Source organism: Scyliorhinus canicula, chromosome 4, assembly GCF_902713615.1.
Source record: "Scyliorhinus canicula chromosome 4, sScyCan1.1, whole genome shotgun sequence".
NCBI lineage: Eukaryota > Metazoa > Chordata > Chondrichthyes > Carcharhiniformes > Scyliorhinidae > Scyliorhinus > Scyliorhinus canicula.
In genome coordinates this window covers 36,892,164-36,908,653 of record NC_052149.1, presented here as the reverse complement: position 1 = coordinate 36,908,653, position 16,490 = coordinate 36,892,164, and the positions used below count along the sequence as shown (strand labels likewise).

At 53.3% G+C, this 16,490-nt stretch overlaps 1 protein-coding gene across 2 annotated transcripts; it reads left to right on the top strand.

The window, feature by feature from the left end:
* The first annotated feature begins 5,325 nt into the window (after positions 1–5,325).
* Positions 5,326–15,208, top strand: pars2 (prolyl-tRNA synthetase 2, mitochondrial). 2 transcript variants are annotated; one of them, XM_038794044.1, is made up of 2 exons: positions 5,326–5,576; positions 13,146–15,208. In XM_038794044.1, exon 2 carries the CDS (start codon positions 13,170–13,172, stop codon positions 14,580–14,582), a length of 1,413 nt encoding a protein of 470 aa, XP_038649972.1. In that variant the 5' UTR covers positions 5,326–5,576; positions 13,146–13,169; the 3' UTR covers positions 14,583–15,208. The 2 variants fall into 2 exon arrangements, with proteins under 2 accessions (XP_038649972.1, XP_038649973.1); XM_038794045.1 differs by lacking the exon at positions 5,326–5,576 and adding an exon at positions 10,737–11,746.
* Positions 15,209–16,490: the final 1,282 nt, after the last annotated feature.

Here is a 16,490-nt window from a genome sequence, read left to right as displayed (position 1 = left end):
CTTTCTTAATGGGCAATAAGTGCTGACCTTGCCAGTGACACCTACATCATGTGACTGGATAAAAGAAAAATGATTAAGATAGTGAAAGCAAACCTCAAACACAGGTCGAGAAAAACAAAGCTAAAGCTTATTTAAGAATGAAAATATTTGACAAAGTTCTGAAAATTAGCCTCTTTAGAGAAAATACAATTAACAACATATTAATGAATTGATTGCAAACCACCCTAACAGAAATAGAAAGTGTTGAGAGATGAGAAAAAGTCCTGGATGTGAGGCGCTGACAAATGAGGTTTCACATGGATTACCTCTGGACAAATTGTTGATTTTTTTCCCCCCAAATGTATTCCACGAGAAACACAATAGATCATGTGAGGGATCTTCAGTACTTACTGTGAGAAAATATTGAGCTGTTTTGAAAGGGTTAGAAATTGGACCTTGTCCAATTCTGAAGAATAGTGTCCTGTCATCTGAGGAGACCTGAAATACGTCCAACCTGAAATTGGCCATTTAACATAGGAGTTAATCCTTTACATATGCTAATAAACTGTAACCTGTGAAGAAAATGGCTGCCATCAACACAGAAGGTGACTGGCTTGATCAATTTAGGTTCCCTGATCAATGTCTGCCACCAGAAAATAAGTTTATCATCATAGGAACCCTACAGTGCAGAAGGAGGCCATTCAGCCAATCGAGCCTGCACTGACCCTCTGAAAGGGTTCCCAACCTAGGCCCATTCCCCTGTAACCCCACCTAACTGTTGGACATTAAGTAGCAATTTATCATGGCCAATCCACCTAACCTGAACATCTTTGGACTGTGGAGGGAAACCAGAGCACCGGAGGAAATCCACGCAGCCACAGGAAGAACGTGCAAACTCCATACGGTCACCCAAGGCCGGAATTGAACCTGGGTCTCTGGCACTGTGGGGCAGCAGTGCTAACCACTGTGCCACCGTGCTGCCCCTGGTTGCAGATTAGTTAATGGGTATTTAATTTTGAAAGCTGCTAGTGGACAACAATTTTAACATGGAAACAAAACATTGTCAAATTAGGATGCTTAAAGCAACTAGTTCAAATAGTCTGTCGGCGATATCAGTTAGTGCCATTGGATCCCATCTTAAAGCAAAAATGTATGGGTTAACTAATATCAATGAAAGACCATGTAATCAAAATGTATTCTTTAAGTCTCATTTAAACAGACCAAAATACTTCAAGAATAGTTCTCATAAGGAACCAAACCAAAATTCAATATATTTTAATATAATTATTTAATTTGGACTGAGTGGATAACACCAGCTATAAAGCCTTGTTCAAGATTTGTTCTGAAGTCAACTACTTCTTTATATTGATGTGGGGCCAGGACGATCAAGGCTGTACTTTATTTGAACACATATTTGAAGTACATGGTCAAAAAAGCACTCTCAATATTTCTTTCAATTGCCTGTTCCCCACACACAAGTGTAGACAGTTAGAAGTAGATATTGATCACGGCGCTGAGGTCCCAGGTTCGATCCCGGCTCTGGGTCACTGTCCGTGTGGAGTTTGCACGTTCTCCCCGTGTTTGCGTGGGTTTCACCCCCACAACCCAAAGATGTGCAGGGTAGGTGGATTGACCACGCTAAATTTCCCCTTAATTGGAAAAAATTAATTGGGTACTCTAAATTTATTTAAAAAAAGAAGTAGATATTGAGCTTGGGGCAGAAGTGCATTGACCACCTGTTCAAATCAGGCTTGGCAAAGCGATACTTCCCGTTTTGTATTGCAACCCAAAATGCATTTCTATCCCTTTGAGTTAGCATATATACTTGTTAGATATTGCTGAGTTGCATTCAAAAAAAGAAACTTCCTCCAATTATCCGTGCTCTGAAGAAAGGAGCAGCATTTAGTTCCCAGCATTTTGCAGGTAGCCACAGAATAACAGGTGGCATCTGCTAAGAAGCTGTCACGCAAAGGAAAGGTAATTTCTCAGAGCAGATCTTTGTTGCCAGTACTTTTACTCACACCCAGCCCTGTTCACCCACCACGCCTGTGCTCACTAACCTACATTGGCTCCAAGTCGGGTAACAACCCAATTTTAAATTTCTTATAAAAGCAAAACACTGCAGATGCTGGAAATCTGAAATAAAAACAGAAAATGCTGGATAAACTCAGGGCTGGCAGCATCTGTGGTGAAACAGAGTCAATGTTTCTAAATTATCCTTCTACAGAACTAAATTCTTATCCTTGTTTGCAAATTCCTCCATTGCCACACCCCTCCCCATCTCTGGAAATTCCTTCAGCTCAATAATCCTATGAGACCCCTGCACACCTCAAACACTGGAAGCTTGTGCATACTCACATTTAGTTGTTCCACCTTTGCTGACCATGCCTTCAGCAACCTGGGTGCTAAGCTTTGCAATTCCCTCTTTGTAACTCTCTCCTCCTTTGAAACACTTCTTTGAAATTATCTCTTTGATCCAGCATGTGGTCATCTGACCTAATATTTTCATAGAATCATAGAAGTGTAGTCAGTTTCAAAGTTTGTGCGATACTTCTCCTTTGAAGTGTCTTGGGCTGTTTTACTATGTTAATGGTGCTATATAAATTATAATACAGACGTACTAACAAAAGTGTGCTTGGAGGAGCCAAGAGCACCAGCATCGAGGCCATGATCATCTGAAACCAACTCCGCTGGGCCAGCCACGAACTTAGGATGTCAGAGTCTTGATCGCCAAAGCAAATATTTTTTGCCCTGCTCAAGGAAAGTTCCTGATCAAGAGGAGGACAAAGGAAGCACTTCAAAGACACCCAAAAGGCTTTCCTCAAAAGATGCAACATCAACATCAATGGAATACAATGTGGAAAAGTGTACGGTTGTGTACTTTGGTAGCAAGAATGGAGGCATAGACTATTTTCTAAATGGGAAAAGGCTTAGGAAATCAGAAGCACAAAGGCACTTAGGAGTCTTAGTTCAAGATTCTCTTAAGGTTAACGTGTAGGTTCAGTCGGCAGTTAGGAAGGCAAATGCAATGTTAGCATTCATGTCCAGAGGGCTAGAATACAAGAGCTCGGATATACTTCTGAGGCTGTATAAGGCTCTGATCAGACTCCATTTGGAGTATTGTGAGCAGTTTTGGGCACCTTATCTATGGAAGGATATGCTGGCCTTGGAAAGGGTCCAGAGGACGATTACAAGAATGATCCCTGGAATGATAAGCTTGGTGTATGAGGAGTGGTTGAGGACTCTGGGTCTGTACTCATTGGAATTTAGAAGGATGAGGGGGGGTCTTATTGAAACTTGCAGGGTACTGAGAGACCTGGATAGAGTGGACATGGAGAGGATGTTTCCACCAGTATTTAAAACTAGCACCTGAGGGCACAGCCTCAGACTGAAGGGATGATCCTTTAAAACTGAGATGAGGAGGATTTTCTTCAGCCAGAGGGTGGTGGATTTGTGGACCTCTTTGTCGCAGAATGTGGCCAAATCACTGAGTGTCTTTAAAACAGAGATAGATAGGTTCTTGATCAATAAGGGGATCAGGGGTTATGGGGAGAAGGCAGGAGAATGGGGATGAGAAAAATATCAGCCATGATTGAATGGTGGAGCAGACTCGATGGGCTAAATGGCCTAATTCTGCTCTTGTGTCTTATGGTTACAAATTTCTGCAAATGTTTTATTCAAACATTAAAGCACAGTAGTTAAATATCAGATAATGTAAACTTAGTTACTTAATTGAGGTAGACGAAGCATAAAAATAATAATAATATACACACTCAAAAAAATCAGATGTTACAAGTTCAGTGACAGCTAAAAGCAAAAATCCCTGGGAGGCACTTTTTAAATCTTATGACCAGATCAGAACCAGCATTTTATGACCCCCCTTTCTGCACGTCTATAAAGGGACAGTGCTATTTACAATTTGTTCTGCTTCAAGAATCTCCATTGTTTGTGGTCCAAGAGGTTCTGACTTCTTTTCTTCCCAACTAAATTTTCAGGTGCCTTGACCTCAATTAGAACATACAAACACTTTTAAGCGTGCCACACGTATAATTACACTATAATATCGTGCTGATTTAAATAGTTTCACAGATTTAAAACAAATAACAAAACCTATGATCACTTATAAATAGGTCATCACCATTAATCATGAAATAAATTTAAAATTACTTGAAAGGAAACAATAATAATTGAAATGCCTGTATAAAAGGAGAAAAACAAACACTGTCAATAAACTTCAAAATAACTTTAAAACACTTGTAAAAGTTGTTGCCTGTTGTCTTCAATATAAACCTGCAGTTTAAATGCCTGACCTCAATGGGCGTTCCAATAGCTGCTGCGTTACTATGTGGTGCGGCTACTTTCAAACTGTGCCACACTGGAGCCTGCGCAGACTGTCCCGCTGGAGGCCCAAGGCTTTAGCTGGAGCTGGAGAGTTTGTCACGATTTCTAAGCGCAGATAAGTGCATATTTTTCTCTCTCAGATTCGGTGGCCATACTTCCCTCCGATACTCGGAAGTTACGCGTCTTTCATCGAGTTGATGATCCTGCAGCAGCAGTTATTTGTCTTGGTCCATCCCTGGGAACAGCCCATAGAGCACAGAGTCCTGCATCACAGAGCTGCTTGCGATGAACCTCGACAAATACCATTGCATATCTCTCAAGAACATCTTTGCGAAGGCTTCTTCCACTACGAAGTGTGCGACCATCTCTCCCCCCCCACACCACACACAACCACTTTGAGGGCAGCATGCAGTAGCACAGAGACTTTGGACGTGCATACACACATACAAAATATGACGGTGGGAATTTGGAACTCACTGCCTGAGAGAGTGGTAGGGGCGGGAATCCTCACAACATTTAAGAAGTATTTAGACCAACACTTGAAATGCCACAGCGTGCAAGGCCATGATCACCCTACTCAAACCCATGTATCCACCCTATACCCATAACCCAACAACAACCTTACTTTTTAGGACACTACGGGCAATTTAGCATGGCCAATCCACCTAACCTGCACATCTTTGGACTGTGGGAGGAAACTAGAGCACCCGGAGGAAACCCACGGGGAGGATGTGCAGACTCCGCACAGACAGTGACCCAGCCGGGAATCGAACCTGGGACCCTGGAGCTGTAAAGCATTTATGCTAACCACCGTGCTGTTAACGGACTTCCCCAGTTTATTGGCAAATCAGATGGAAATGTGTGATCTGCTACCACAACACAGACTTCACTCAACATAAATCAAACCCAGTTCCCATGAAAAGGCATCGGCCTGAAGCGTTCCTCCCTTTCTCGCCAGAAATGCTGAGTATTTCCAGCAGTTTCTGCATTTAAATCAAGTGTTTCTGTCAGGGGGAAAGCAAAATAGCTGCTTTATTGGGTGAATAATTTATCCTGAGACATGTTGTGCATCATGATTATCAGATCACCAGCACCTCGCCTTTGCAATGTGAAACTAAAGAGCTGTGGATTCTGAAGGCTGAACAAACTCGATCGCTTCGGGAGTTTTGGCGGTCGGTGCTTTCTGAGCCCAGTGCCGACCCGTATCACCACCTCCAGATCCGCATTGGAGAGCCTGGAGGAGCAGGGTAAAGGAGGTGAGTGAGTGAGTGAGAGAGGGAGCGCAGCGGAGCGGAGCCAGAAGGAGGGAGAGGAGTTACAGGGGGAAGGGGAGTTGGAGAGAGGAATTGGAGGAAGAGGGGGACTAAGTGGGAGGGAGGGCAGGGGCGAGGGGGACTAAGTGGGAGGGAGGGAGGGAGGGAGGGAGGGCAGGGGCGAGGGGGACTTAGTGGGAGGGAGGGCAGGGGCAAGGGGGACTTAGAGGGAGGGGGGCAGGGGCAAGGGGGACTTAGTGGGAGGGGGGGCAGGGGCAAAGGGGACTTAGTGGGAGGGGGGGCAGGGGCAAGGGGGACTTAGTGGGAGGGGGGGCAGGGGCAAGGGGGACTTAGTGGGAGGGGGGCAGGGGCAAGGGGGACATAGTGGGAGGGGAACGGGGCAAGGGGGACTTAGTGGGAGGGGGGGCAGGGGCAAGGGGGACTTAGTGGGAGGGGGGGCAGGGGCAAGGGGGACTTAGTGGGAGGGGGGGCAGGGGCAAGGGGGACTTAGTGGGAGGGGGGGCAGGGGCAAGGGGGACTTAGTGGGAGGGGGGCAGGGGCAAGGGGGACTTAGTGGGAGGGGGGCAGGGGCAAGGGGGACTTAGTGGGAGGGGGGCAGGGGCAAGGGGGACTTAGTGGGAGGGGGGGCAGGGGCAAGGGGGACTTAGTGGGAGGGGGGTAGGGGCAAGGGGGACTTAGTGGGAGGGGGGGCAGGGGCAAGGGGGACTTAGTGGGAGGGGGGCAGGGGCAAGAGGGACTTAGTGGGAGGACGGGGCGGGGGACTTGGTGGGAGGAGGGGGGCGGGGGACTTGGTGGGAGGAGGGGGGCGGGGGACTTGGTGGGAGGAGGGGGGGCGGGGGACTTGGTGGGAGGAGGGGGGCGGGGGACTTGGTGGGAGGAGGGGGGCGGGGGACTTGGTGGGAGGAGGGGGGCGGGGGACATGGTGGGAGTAGGGGGGCGGGGGACTTGGTGGGAGGAGGGGGGCGGGGGACTTGGTGGGAGGAGGGCGGCGGGGGACTTGGTGGGAGGAGGGGGGGCGGGGGACTTGGTGGGAGGAGGGGGGGCGGGGGACTTGGTGGGAGGAGGGGGGGGCGGGGGACTTGGTGGGAGGAGGGGGGGGCGGGGGACTTGGTGGGAGGAGGGGGGGCGGGGGACTTGGTGGGAGGAGGGGGGGCGGGGGACTTGGTGGGAGGAGGGGGGGGCGGGGGACTTGGTGGGAGGAGGGGGGGGCGGGAGACTTGGTAGGAGGAGGGGGGGCGGGGGACTTGGTGGGAGGAGGGGGGCGGGGGACTTGGTGGGAGGAGGGGGGCGGGGGACTTGGTGGGAGATGGGGGGCGGGGGACTTGGTGGGAGGAGGGGGGCGGGGGACTTGGTGGGAGGAGGGGGGCGGGGGGACTTGGTGGGAGGAGGGGGGCGGGGGACTTGGTGGGAGGAGGGGGGCGGGGGACTTGGTGGGAGGAGGGGGGGGGGGGGACTTGGTGGGAGGAGGGGGGCGGGGGACTTGGTGGGAGGAGGGGGGCGGGGGACTTGGTGGGAGGAGGGGGGCGGGGGACTTGGTGGGAGGAGGGGGGGCGGGGGACTTGGTGGGAGGAGGGGGGCGGGGGACTTGGTGGGAGGAGGGGGGGCGGGGGACTTGGTGGGAGGAGGGGGGCGGGGGACTTGGTGGGAGGAGGGGGGCGGGGGACTTGGTGGGAGGAGGGGGGCGGGGGACTTGGTGGGAGATGGGGGGCGGGGGACTTGGTGGGTGATGGGGGGCGGGGGACTTGGTGGGAGATGGGGAGCGGGGGACTTGGTGGGAGGAGGGGGGCGGGGGACTTGGTGGGAGGAGGGGGGCGGGGGACTTGGTGGGAGGAGGGGGGCGGGGGACTTGTTAGGGAGGAGGGGGGCGGGGGACTTGGTGGGAGGAGGGGGGCGGGGGACTTGGTGGGAGATGGGGGGCGGGGGACTTGGTGGGAGATGGGGGGCGGGGGACTTGGTGGGAGGAGGGGGGCGGGGGACTTGGTGGGAGGAGGGGGGCGGGGGACTTGGTGGGAGGAGGGGGGCGGGGGATTTGGTGGGAGGAGGGGGGCGGGGGACCTGGTGGGAGGAGGGGGGCGGGGGACCTGGTGGGAGGAGGGGGTCGGGGGACCTGGTGGGAGGAGGGGGGCGGGGGACCTGGTGGGAGGAGGGGGGCGGGGGACCTGGTGGGAGGAGGGGGGCGGGGGACTGGTGGGAGGAGGGGGGCGGGGGACTTGGTGGGAGGAGGGGGGCGGGGGACTGGTGGGAGGAGGGGGGCGGGGGACTTGGTGGGAGGAGGGGGGCGGGGGACCTGGTGGGAGGAGGGGGGCGGGGGACTTGGTGGGAGGAGGGGGGCGGGGGACCTGGTGGGAGGAGGGGGGCGGGGGACCTGGTGGGAGGAGGGGGGCGGGGGACCTGGTGGGAGGAGGGGGGCGGGGGACCTGGTGGGAGGAGGGGGGCGGGGGACTTGGTGGGAGGAGGGGGGCGGGGGACTTGGTGGGAGGAGGGGGGCGGGGGACTTGGTGGGAGGAGGGGGGCGGGGGACTTGGTGGGAGGAGGGGGGCGGGGGACTTGGTGGGAGGAGGGGGGCGGGGGACTTGGTGGGAGGAGGGGGGCGGGGGACTTGGTGGGAGGAGGGGGGCGGGGGACTTGGTGGGAGGAGGGGGGCGGGGGACTTGGTGGGAGGAGGGGGGCGGGGGACTTGGTGGGAGGAGGGGGGCGGGGGACTTGGTGGGAGGAGGGGGGCGGGGGACTTGGTGGGAGGAGGGGGGCGGGGGACTTGGTGGGAGGAGGGGGGCGGGGGACTTGGTGGGAGGAGGGGGGCGGGGGACTTGGTGGGAGGAGGGGGCGGGGGACTTGGTGGGAGGAGGGGGGCGGGGGACTTGGTGGGAGGAGGGGGGCGGGGGACCTTGGTGGGAGGAGGGGGGCGGGGGACTTGGTGGGAGGAGGGGGGCGGGGGGACTTGGTGGGAGGAGGGGGGCGGGGGACTTGGTGGGAGGAGGGGGGCGGGGGACTTGGTGGGAGGAGGGGGGCGGGGGACTTGGTGGGAGGAGGGGGGCGGGGGACTTGGGGGGAGGAGGGGGGGGGGGGGACTTGGTGGGAGGAGGGGGGCGGGGGACTTGGTGGGAGGAGGGGGGCGGGGGACCTGGTGGGAGGAGGGGGGCGGGGGACCTGGTGGGAGGAGGGGGGCGGGGGACCTGGGGGGAGGAGGGGGGCGGGGGACCTGGTGGGAGGAGGGGGGCGGGGGACCTGGTGGGAGGAGGGGGGCGGGGGACCTGGTGGGAGGAGGGGGCGGGGGACCTGGTGGGAGGAGGGGGGCGGGGGACCTGGTGGGAGGAGGGGGGCGGGGGACCTGGTGGGAGGAGGGGGGCGGGGGACTTGGTGGGAGGAGGGGGGCGGGGGACTTGGTGGGAGGAGGGGGGCGGGGGACTTGGTGGGAGGAGGGGGGCGGGGGACTTGGTGGGAGGAGGGGGGCGGGGGACTTGGTGGGGGGGGGGGGGGGGGGGGACTTGGTGGGAGGAGGGGGGCGGGGGACTTGGTGGGAGGGGGGGGGCGGGGGACTTGGTGGGAGGAGGGGGGCGGGGGACTTGGTGGGAGGAGGGGGGCGGGGGACTTGGTGGGAGGAGGGGGGCGGGGGACTTGGTGGGAGGAGGGGGGCGGGGGACTTGGTAGTGGGAGGGGAGGCGGGGGACTTGGTAGTGGGAAGGGGAGGCGGGGGACTTGGTGGGAAGGGGGGGGCGGGGGCCTTGGTGGGAAGGGTGGGGCGGGGGCCTTGGTGGGAAGGGTGGGGCGGGGGCCTTGGTGGGAAGGGTGGGGCGGGGGACTTGGTGGGAAGGGTGGGGCGGGGGACTTGGTGGGAAGGGTGGGGCGGGGGACTTGGTGGGAAGGGTGGGGCTGGGGACTTGGTGGGAAGGGTGGGGCGGGGGACTTGGTGGGAAGGGTGGGGCGGGGGACTTGGTGGGAAGGGTGGGGCGGGGGACTTGGTGGGATGGGTGGGGCGGGGGACTTGGTGGGAAGGGTGGGGCGGGGGACTTGGTGGGAAGGGTGGGGCGGGGGACTTGGTGGGAAGGGTGGGGCGGGGGACTTGGTGGGAAGGGTGGGGCGGGGGACTTGGTGGGAAGGGTGGGGCGGGGGACTTGGTGGGAAGGGGGGGCGGGGGACTTGGTGGGAAGGGGGGGGCGGGGGACTTGGTGGGAAGGGGGGGGGCGGGGGACTTGGTGGGAAGGGGGGGGCGGGGGACTTGGTGGGAAGGGGGGGGCGGGGGACTTGGTGGGAAGGGGGGGGCGGGGGACTTAGTGGGGGGGGGGGCGGGGGACTTAGTGGGAGGGGGGCGGGGGACTTAGTGGGAAGGGGGGGCGGGGGACTTAGTGGGGGGGCAGGGGACTTAGTGGGGGGGGGCAGGGGACTTAGTGGGGGGGGGGCAGGGGACTTAGTGGGGGGGGCAGGGGACTTAGTGTGGGGGGGGCAGGGGGGACTTAGTGGGAGGGTGGGCAGGGGGGACTTAGTGGAAGGGGGCAGGAGGGACTTAGAGGGAGGGGGCAGGGGTGACTTAGAGGGGCGAGGCAGTGGCGACGACTTAGAGGGAGGGGGCGGGGGGACTTAGAGGGAGGGGGCGGGGGGGACTTAGAGGGAGGGGGTACTTAGAGGGAGGGGGCGGGGGGACTTAGAGGGAGGGGAGCAGTGCAGGACGTAGAGGGATGGGGCAGTGGAGGACGTAGAGGGAGGGGGGCAGTGGAGGACGTAGAGGGAGAGGGCAGTGGAGGACGTAGAGGGAGGGGGCAGGGGAGGACGTAGAGGGAGGGGGCAGTGGAGGACTTAGAGGGAGGGGGGGCAGTGGAGGACGTAGAGGGAGGGGGCCAGTGGAGGACGTAGAGGGAGGGGGCCAGTGGAGGACGTAGAGGGAGGGGGGCAGTGGAGGACGTAGAGGGAGGGGGTAGGGGGGACATAGGGAGGGGGCAATAGGGAAGGAGGGAGGTTGGTTGGAAGGGAGAGGGAAGGAGGGCAGTGAGAAGGAGAAGAAAGGATTGAGGGGGAAGGAAGGGAGTGAGGGGAAGGGAATGAGGGAATGGAGTAAGTGAGGGGAGGGACAGCAACCTGGAAGGGCCAGTCACTATCTTTTGCTAAGCTGAGGGAGGTAGAGTGACATCAGTCCGCCCGCCCCTATCTCCTAGAACTCACATTCCAGTCTCACTTCATGCCCTCCCCGAGCTCATTGTTTTCAAATGCACCCCCTTCTCCCTCAACCTGATTTCCACAAAACTGCTGATATCCAACTTCCCCTCCTGGCCCCTACGTTAGCCAATATTGTTTTCTCTTTTCCGGTATTGTCCCTCTCCTTTAAATCTACCTTCATCACTCGTCTCTGCAAAAAAAAAACCTCGACCCAGTAACTCGTGAAATCTACCCTGTTGGGCAACATCTTCACTTTAAAATTCTCATCCTTGCTTTCAAATCCCATCACTGTCTCACCCCTCTCTAACTCTGTGATCTCCTCCAGCCCCATAACTCTCCCAAGGTACTGTTCTTCTGGAATTCTGGCCCCTCGAGCATCCTACTGTAATAGTACCACCATTGGTGACCAAGTCTTCAGTTTGTGAGGTCATCAGCTCTAGGATTGCCTCCCTACACCTCGATCTTGTGTTCTTCCTTTAAGACACTATCTAAAGCCTGCCCTCTGACCAAGCTTTTAATTGTTTGACCTAATAGCTCCTTATGTGATTCAGTGTCATATTTAACTTTACAATGCTCCCCTGATATAATATAAATTGATGTTGTTGCCACCATTATGCAAATCATTGATATAAACATGGTGTTAGGCAATGGTCCCAACACAGAATTCAGCAGGATTCAATGAGCGGCCAGACACCATTTGGACCTGCTACCAGTAATGATTATCCTCTTCGAAACAATAGTAACCCAACACAAAATCCAGCTTAGAATTTGACAACCAATTCTACTGAATGCAACTAGATGTAATTAAGTGCGAGTGATGATATGCTCCAACTTATAGTAACCAAAATATGCTGGACCTACAGAAAGGCAGGGCAGGAGTTTTTCATATGATTCCTTTGAGCCTTGTTCTTTGGGTACTAGGCTGATCAATCGCTTGTCCTTTTCACCGTTAGGGGATATGGTTTGGAGGGACTAGGCCATTCGTTAGAAACTGCAAGGGGCGAGTAAGTATAAGTAAATCAAAATTGGGTATGTGGGGGCGACGCTGCCTCTCCATTGTGGAGAAGATCATCAGGAGTGAGGCACTCGTGGTGTTACTGCATGTGGTACAAATCTGGCCTATTCCTCACTCCTGCAAGCACCCAAGTCATTTCCTGCTTCATCTAGGGGTCAAAAATGGACCACATTCAAAGAGACACAATGTAAAATCCTCTAAATAAAGGGATAGAAAACATGCCCAATATCGCTCTAATCTGCTGGCCATATCTGCATGCGGATGCATCAAGCTGTGTATAGATCCTCGATATGCAAACACCCAAGTATTACTATGTGCTGAGGTCCTACCTGTTCCTGGTATTGTGAAGAATGGGACTGGCCAGACTCCCAAGTAGCTGGTCTGTGCCATACCACCTGTCCATCATGGACAATTTATGCAAATAAACACCTATGACCACACGTCCATCAGACAGTGGTCTGCCCATAACGTCCTGGAGGCCCAAGGGAAGAGGAGATGGTGGATCCTGTTGGATAGTTCTCTGAGCAGACCTTTGAGGTCACTGGTGATGGAAACCTCATCACGAGAATTTTCAAACAAGCATGCCTGGTGAGAAAGGCCCTTCTTGTTAGATTCTTCCTGCACGCCTGGAGTCTCACACCATCTGCACATCACCCTCGAGGTGACCGTGGTGGGGAAGAGACCGTTTTCTACCTCCTTTTGGAATGTGCCTTTGCAAAGAAGATCTGGAGAGATATTAGGTGTTTTTTGTCCTGGTTCATCCCGAGATGACATGCTGAAGGGTGCACTAAAGCTTGAGGAAGCCGCCGCAGATGCCATAGTGAACTGAGGGGCTGGGAATTGTATAGAACCCCTTTGGGCTGTATGACTCACATTAAATATACATAGTGAATATTACACGTATCACAATTGATCTAGGTAGACAATTTAAATACTTTTGTACCATTTGTAATGACCATTTTGAAATGTCTTGACACATTTCTTGGACTCGACTAAAACACCTCAGTGCGACATGGTGGATGTAGAAAACCTGAATATTACTACACTTTGTGCGATGGCCATTTTGGAACGTTTGTAATGTTCTTTCAAATATTTTATGAATAAAGTTTATTTTTGCATAAAGAAATTGTGCTCTTGGCAGCAATCCGAGGAATTTTTAATTGAAGTTAGATGTTGAATGTTGACCCTGAGTAGCATGTGGAAAAGTTTTGTATCCCTCATCTTAATAACCATTGAAAGTGAAATGATATGACCTATGATTCATCTACTTCATTAACCTAAATATTAAGGACACTGCTTTCCTTCATTATTAATTGTTATGTGGATTTTGAAAATGTGCTGCCTTTCCAGAATGGATGTCAATTTAAAATGTTTGTTTTGCTTTTCAGAACTATTTATTTCTCGGACTCATAATGGAGATGGCAATCCATTCATATCCAGGACGATTGTTCAACAGGCTGTTCTGTGACTTCTTACATTTACACAGCTCCCATTACCACCATGGTAGATCCAAGCGTCTATTGATCTCTCGCTTCTTTCAGCCTATGAATCTCCGTGATGACAGAATGACTGGGGCCGGCCGGTCCAGTGAGCTTAGCTGCAAGAGCCAGAGACTGATGCTTCAAGTGGGCCTCATTCAACCAGCCAATACTGGCTGCTTTCACTATCTACCATATACAGTCCGAGCCATGGAAAAACTGGTTCGTGTGATTGATGAGGAAATGCAATCCATCGGGGGTCAGAAGGTGGATATGCCCAGCCTCACCTCAGCGAGTCTGTGGAAGATCAGTGAACGTTGGGATCTCCTGGGGAAGGAACTATTCCGACTGAAGGACAGGCATAATGTGGAGTACTGTTTAAGTCCAACACACGAGGAAGCGGTGACGGAGCTGGTTGCCATGCAGGGTAATCTCTCGTACAAACAGCTACCATTGATGTTGTACCAAGTGACCAGAAAGTTCCGAGATGAGCCGAAGCCACGTTTTGGTTTGCTCCGTGGGCGGGAGTTCTACATGAAGGACATGTACACGTTCGATGTCTCGGAAAGAGCTGCTATGGAGACCTATAACCTTGTTTCTGATGCTTATACTCGCATCTTTGAGCAGTTGGGATTGCAGTTTGTAAAGGTGCAGGCCGATACAGGCAGTATTGGCGGTAAAATGTCTCATGAATTCCAGCTGCCAGCAGAGATTGGGGAGGATCGCCTTTTGATGTGTTCTGACTGCCATTTTGCTTCCAATGTCGAAGCAATGATGGGCGCTGAAACAAACTGTCCACAGTGTCATGGAAAGCTGAGAGAAAGTAAAGGTATTGAGGTGGGACATACCTTTTACCTTGGCACCAAGTATTCGCGTATTTTAGGTGCATCATACTCCAACACCGAGAACAAGCCCACTGTAGCCGAAATGGGTTGTTTTGGCCTTGGTGTCACACGAATATTAGCCGCATCCATAGAGATTTTGTCGACTGAAGATAACATTCGCTGGCCAGGCCTCCTGGCCCCTTACCAGGTTTGCATCATTTCACCTAAGAAAGGCAGTAAGGAGGAACTGGTCCCGGATCTCTCAGCGACGCTGTATGATACTTTAATCGATGCTCTACCTCAGCTTCATGGAGAGGTGGTGTTGGATGACCGTAGTCATCTGACTATAGGCAAGAGATTGAAAGATGCCAACCATCTAGGTTACCCGTACGTTGTCATTGCAGGAAAGAGGGTTTTGGAAAATCCACCAGTTTTTGAAGTCAGCTGCCAAAATAATGGAAAGACCATATTTCTCACACAAGAAGGTGTCTTGGACTTTCTGAGAAATGTGAAGGTTGCTTAGTACATGCCATTAGTAAAGGATCACCTGTGCTGGTCAAAGTGCCTTAATATGGCTTGTTGGACCCTGAAAACCAGGATCTTTAGGGAGCATATATTTTAAAAATCATGTGTATAAATGGTGCAGTTACACAATTTCCCAATTGTCGGGGAATTGTTAAGCTTGTTAAGCCATGGTGTATCACAGAGCGTAACAGTCGAGATGTTTTTACATGATTCACTAATAGAAAGAGATGTAATAATGTCTTGCAGAGTACAGTATAGCAGTTGAAATTGAGGATACAGAATTGCAGACAATGTGGCCAGTAACAGACCAAAGCCATTCATCTGTCAACACAATGAAACTACAAAATATATCGAGAATACCTTAGACTGAACATGCTACTGCATGTTGTTAATATGTAAAAATATTGCATGAGAAATATCATGTATTGACCTTGGAGGTAATTCCACAGTGTTGGTTCTAAGTATTATTCTTGTTCTGATGGTTGACCATTTATTTCACACATAATAATGTGTTAATTAATGAATTTACACTGTGCCCTATGTGGTGGGAGAGCAACACAAAAATCATGTGATGTCTGAATTTAGAGAATGTCATCTCTGAGTAAACTGGTGATGATTTTTGAAGAAAGTGTTTTGTCAGGTTTCTCTACATCTGGTGTGGTGGCCCATGAGGCATTTGTAAGTGGCCTGCCACATCCTCCAAGTGTAGCCAACTGTTCAACTTCAAAACATCTTGGAAAGAATTTCAAAATATATTCAGAGTTTACTCAACCAATCGAAGGTCGGTTTATCCATGAATTGGCTACTGATGGGCAGTAACCTGTCAATTGCTATAGCAGGACAAAACTAGCCAGTGATTGGACGAGCAAAATGTCATTAGGTGCCAGGCGAGAGGGGTGTGTGTGTGTGTGTGTGTGTGTGTGTGTGTGTAGGGGGGGGGGGGGAGGTGTGTGTGTGTGGGGGGGGGGGGGGAGGTGTGTGTGTGTGGGGGGGGGGAGGTGTGGGTGTGTGGGGGGGGGGGGAGGTGTGGGTGTGTGTGTGGGGGGGGAGGTGTGGGTGTGTGTGTGTGGGGGGGGAGGTGGGTGTGTGTGTGTGGGGGGGGGAGGTGTGGGTGTGGGGGGGGTGGGGGTGTGGGGGGGTGTGGGTGGGGGGGGGTGGGGGTGTGGGGGGGTGTGGGTGGGGGGGTGTGGGTGTGGGGGGGGGGTGGGGGGGGGTTGGGGTGGTGGGTGGGGGGGGGGGGGTTGGGGGGGGGGGTTTGGGGTGGGGGGGGGTCACATGTAGGCCCTATCCATGGTGGTGATGTGGGTCGGACCTGTCTTTGGGCGGAGAACTGAAGAAACTGTCAAATGTAGGATCTGCCTGGTAGAGAGGGTAGGGAGGATTGGGAATTGTGTTGATGCTCAGTGAGAGGAGTGGAAAAATAAAGCAAGAAATAGAAATAAAAGTGGGGAAAAGTCAATTTAAGTGGAGGTGTTAAGAGTGGGAGCCAATATAGGTCAAACATGACAGGCCTATTTATTCGTTCGTGGACTGTGAACACATTAATGCCCATCCCTAATTACTGGGGTGGTTTGCTGGGCTACTTCAGCTAGGCAGTTAAGAGTCAACTACATTGGACATCCGGTAACGTCAAGTAAGAGCAAGATGCACGAAATATAGCTCCTGGCAGGGTCTTTGCTTTTGATTTCTTTTACCTGTTTTTTCGGTGGATTTTGGGTTCCAAACCCAGATAAATTATTTCAAGAATTTTGCCTGACGGAGGCATGTTGAAACATCGACGAAGAAGCCCAACACGAAGAAAGAGTCAACTACGTTGCTGTGGGTCTGGAGTCACATGTAGGCCAGATCAGGTAAGGACTAGCGAACCAGATGGGTCTTTATGACAATCAATGATCTTTTCATTATC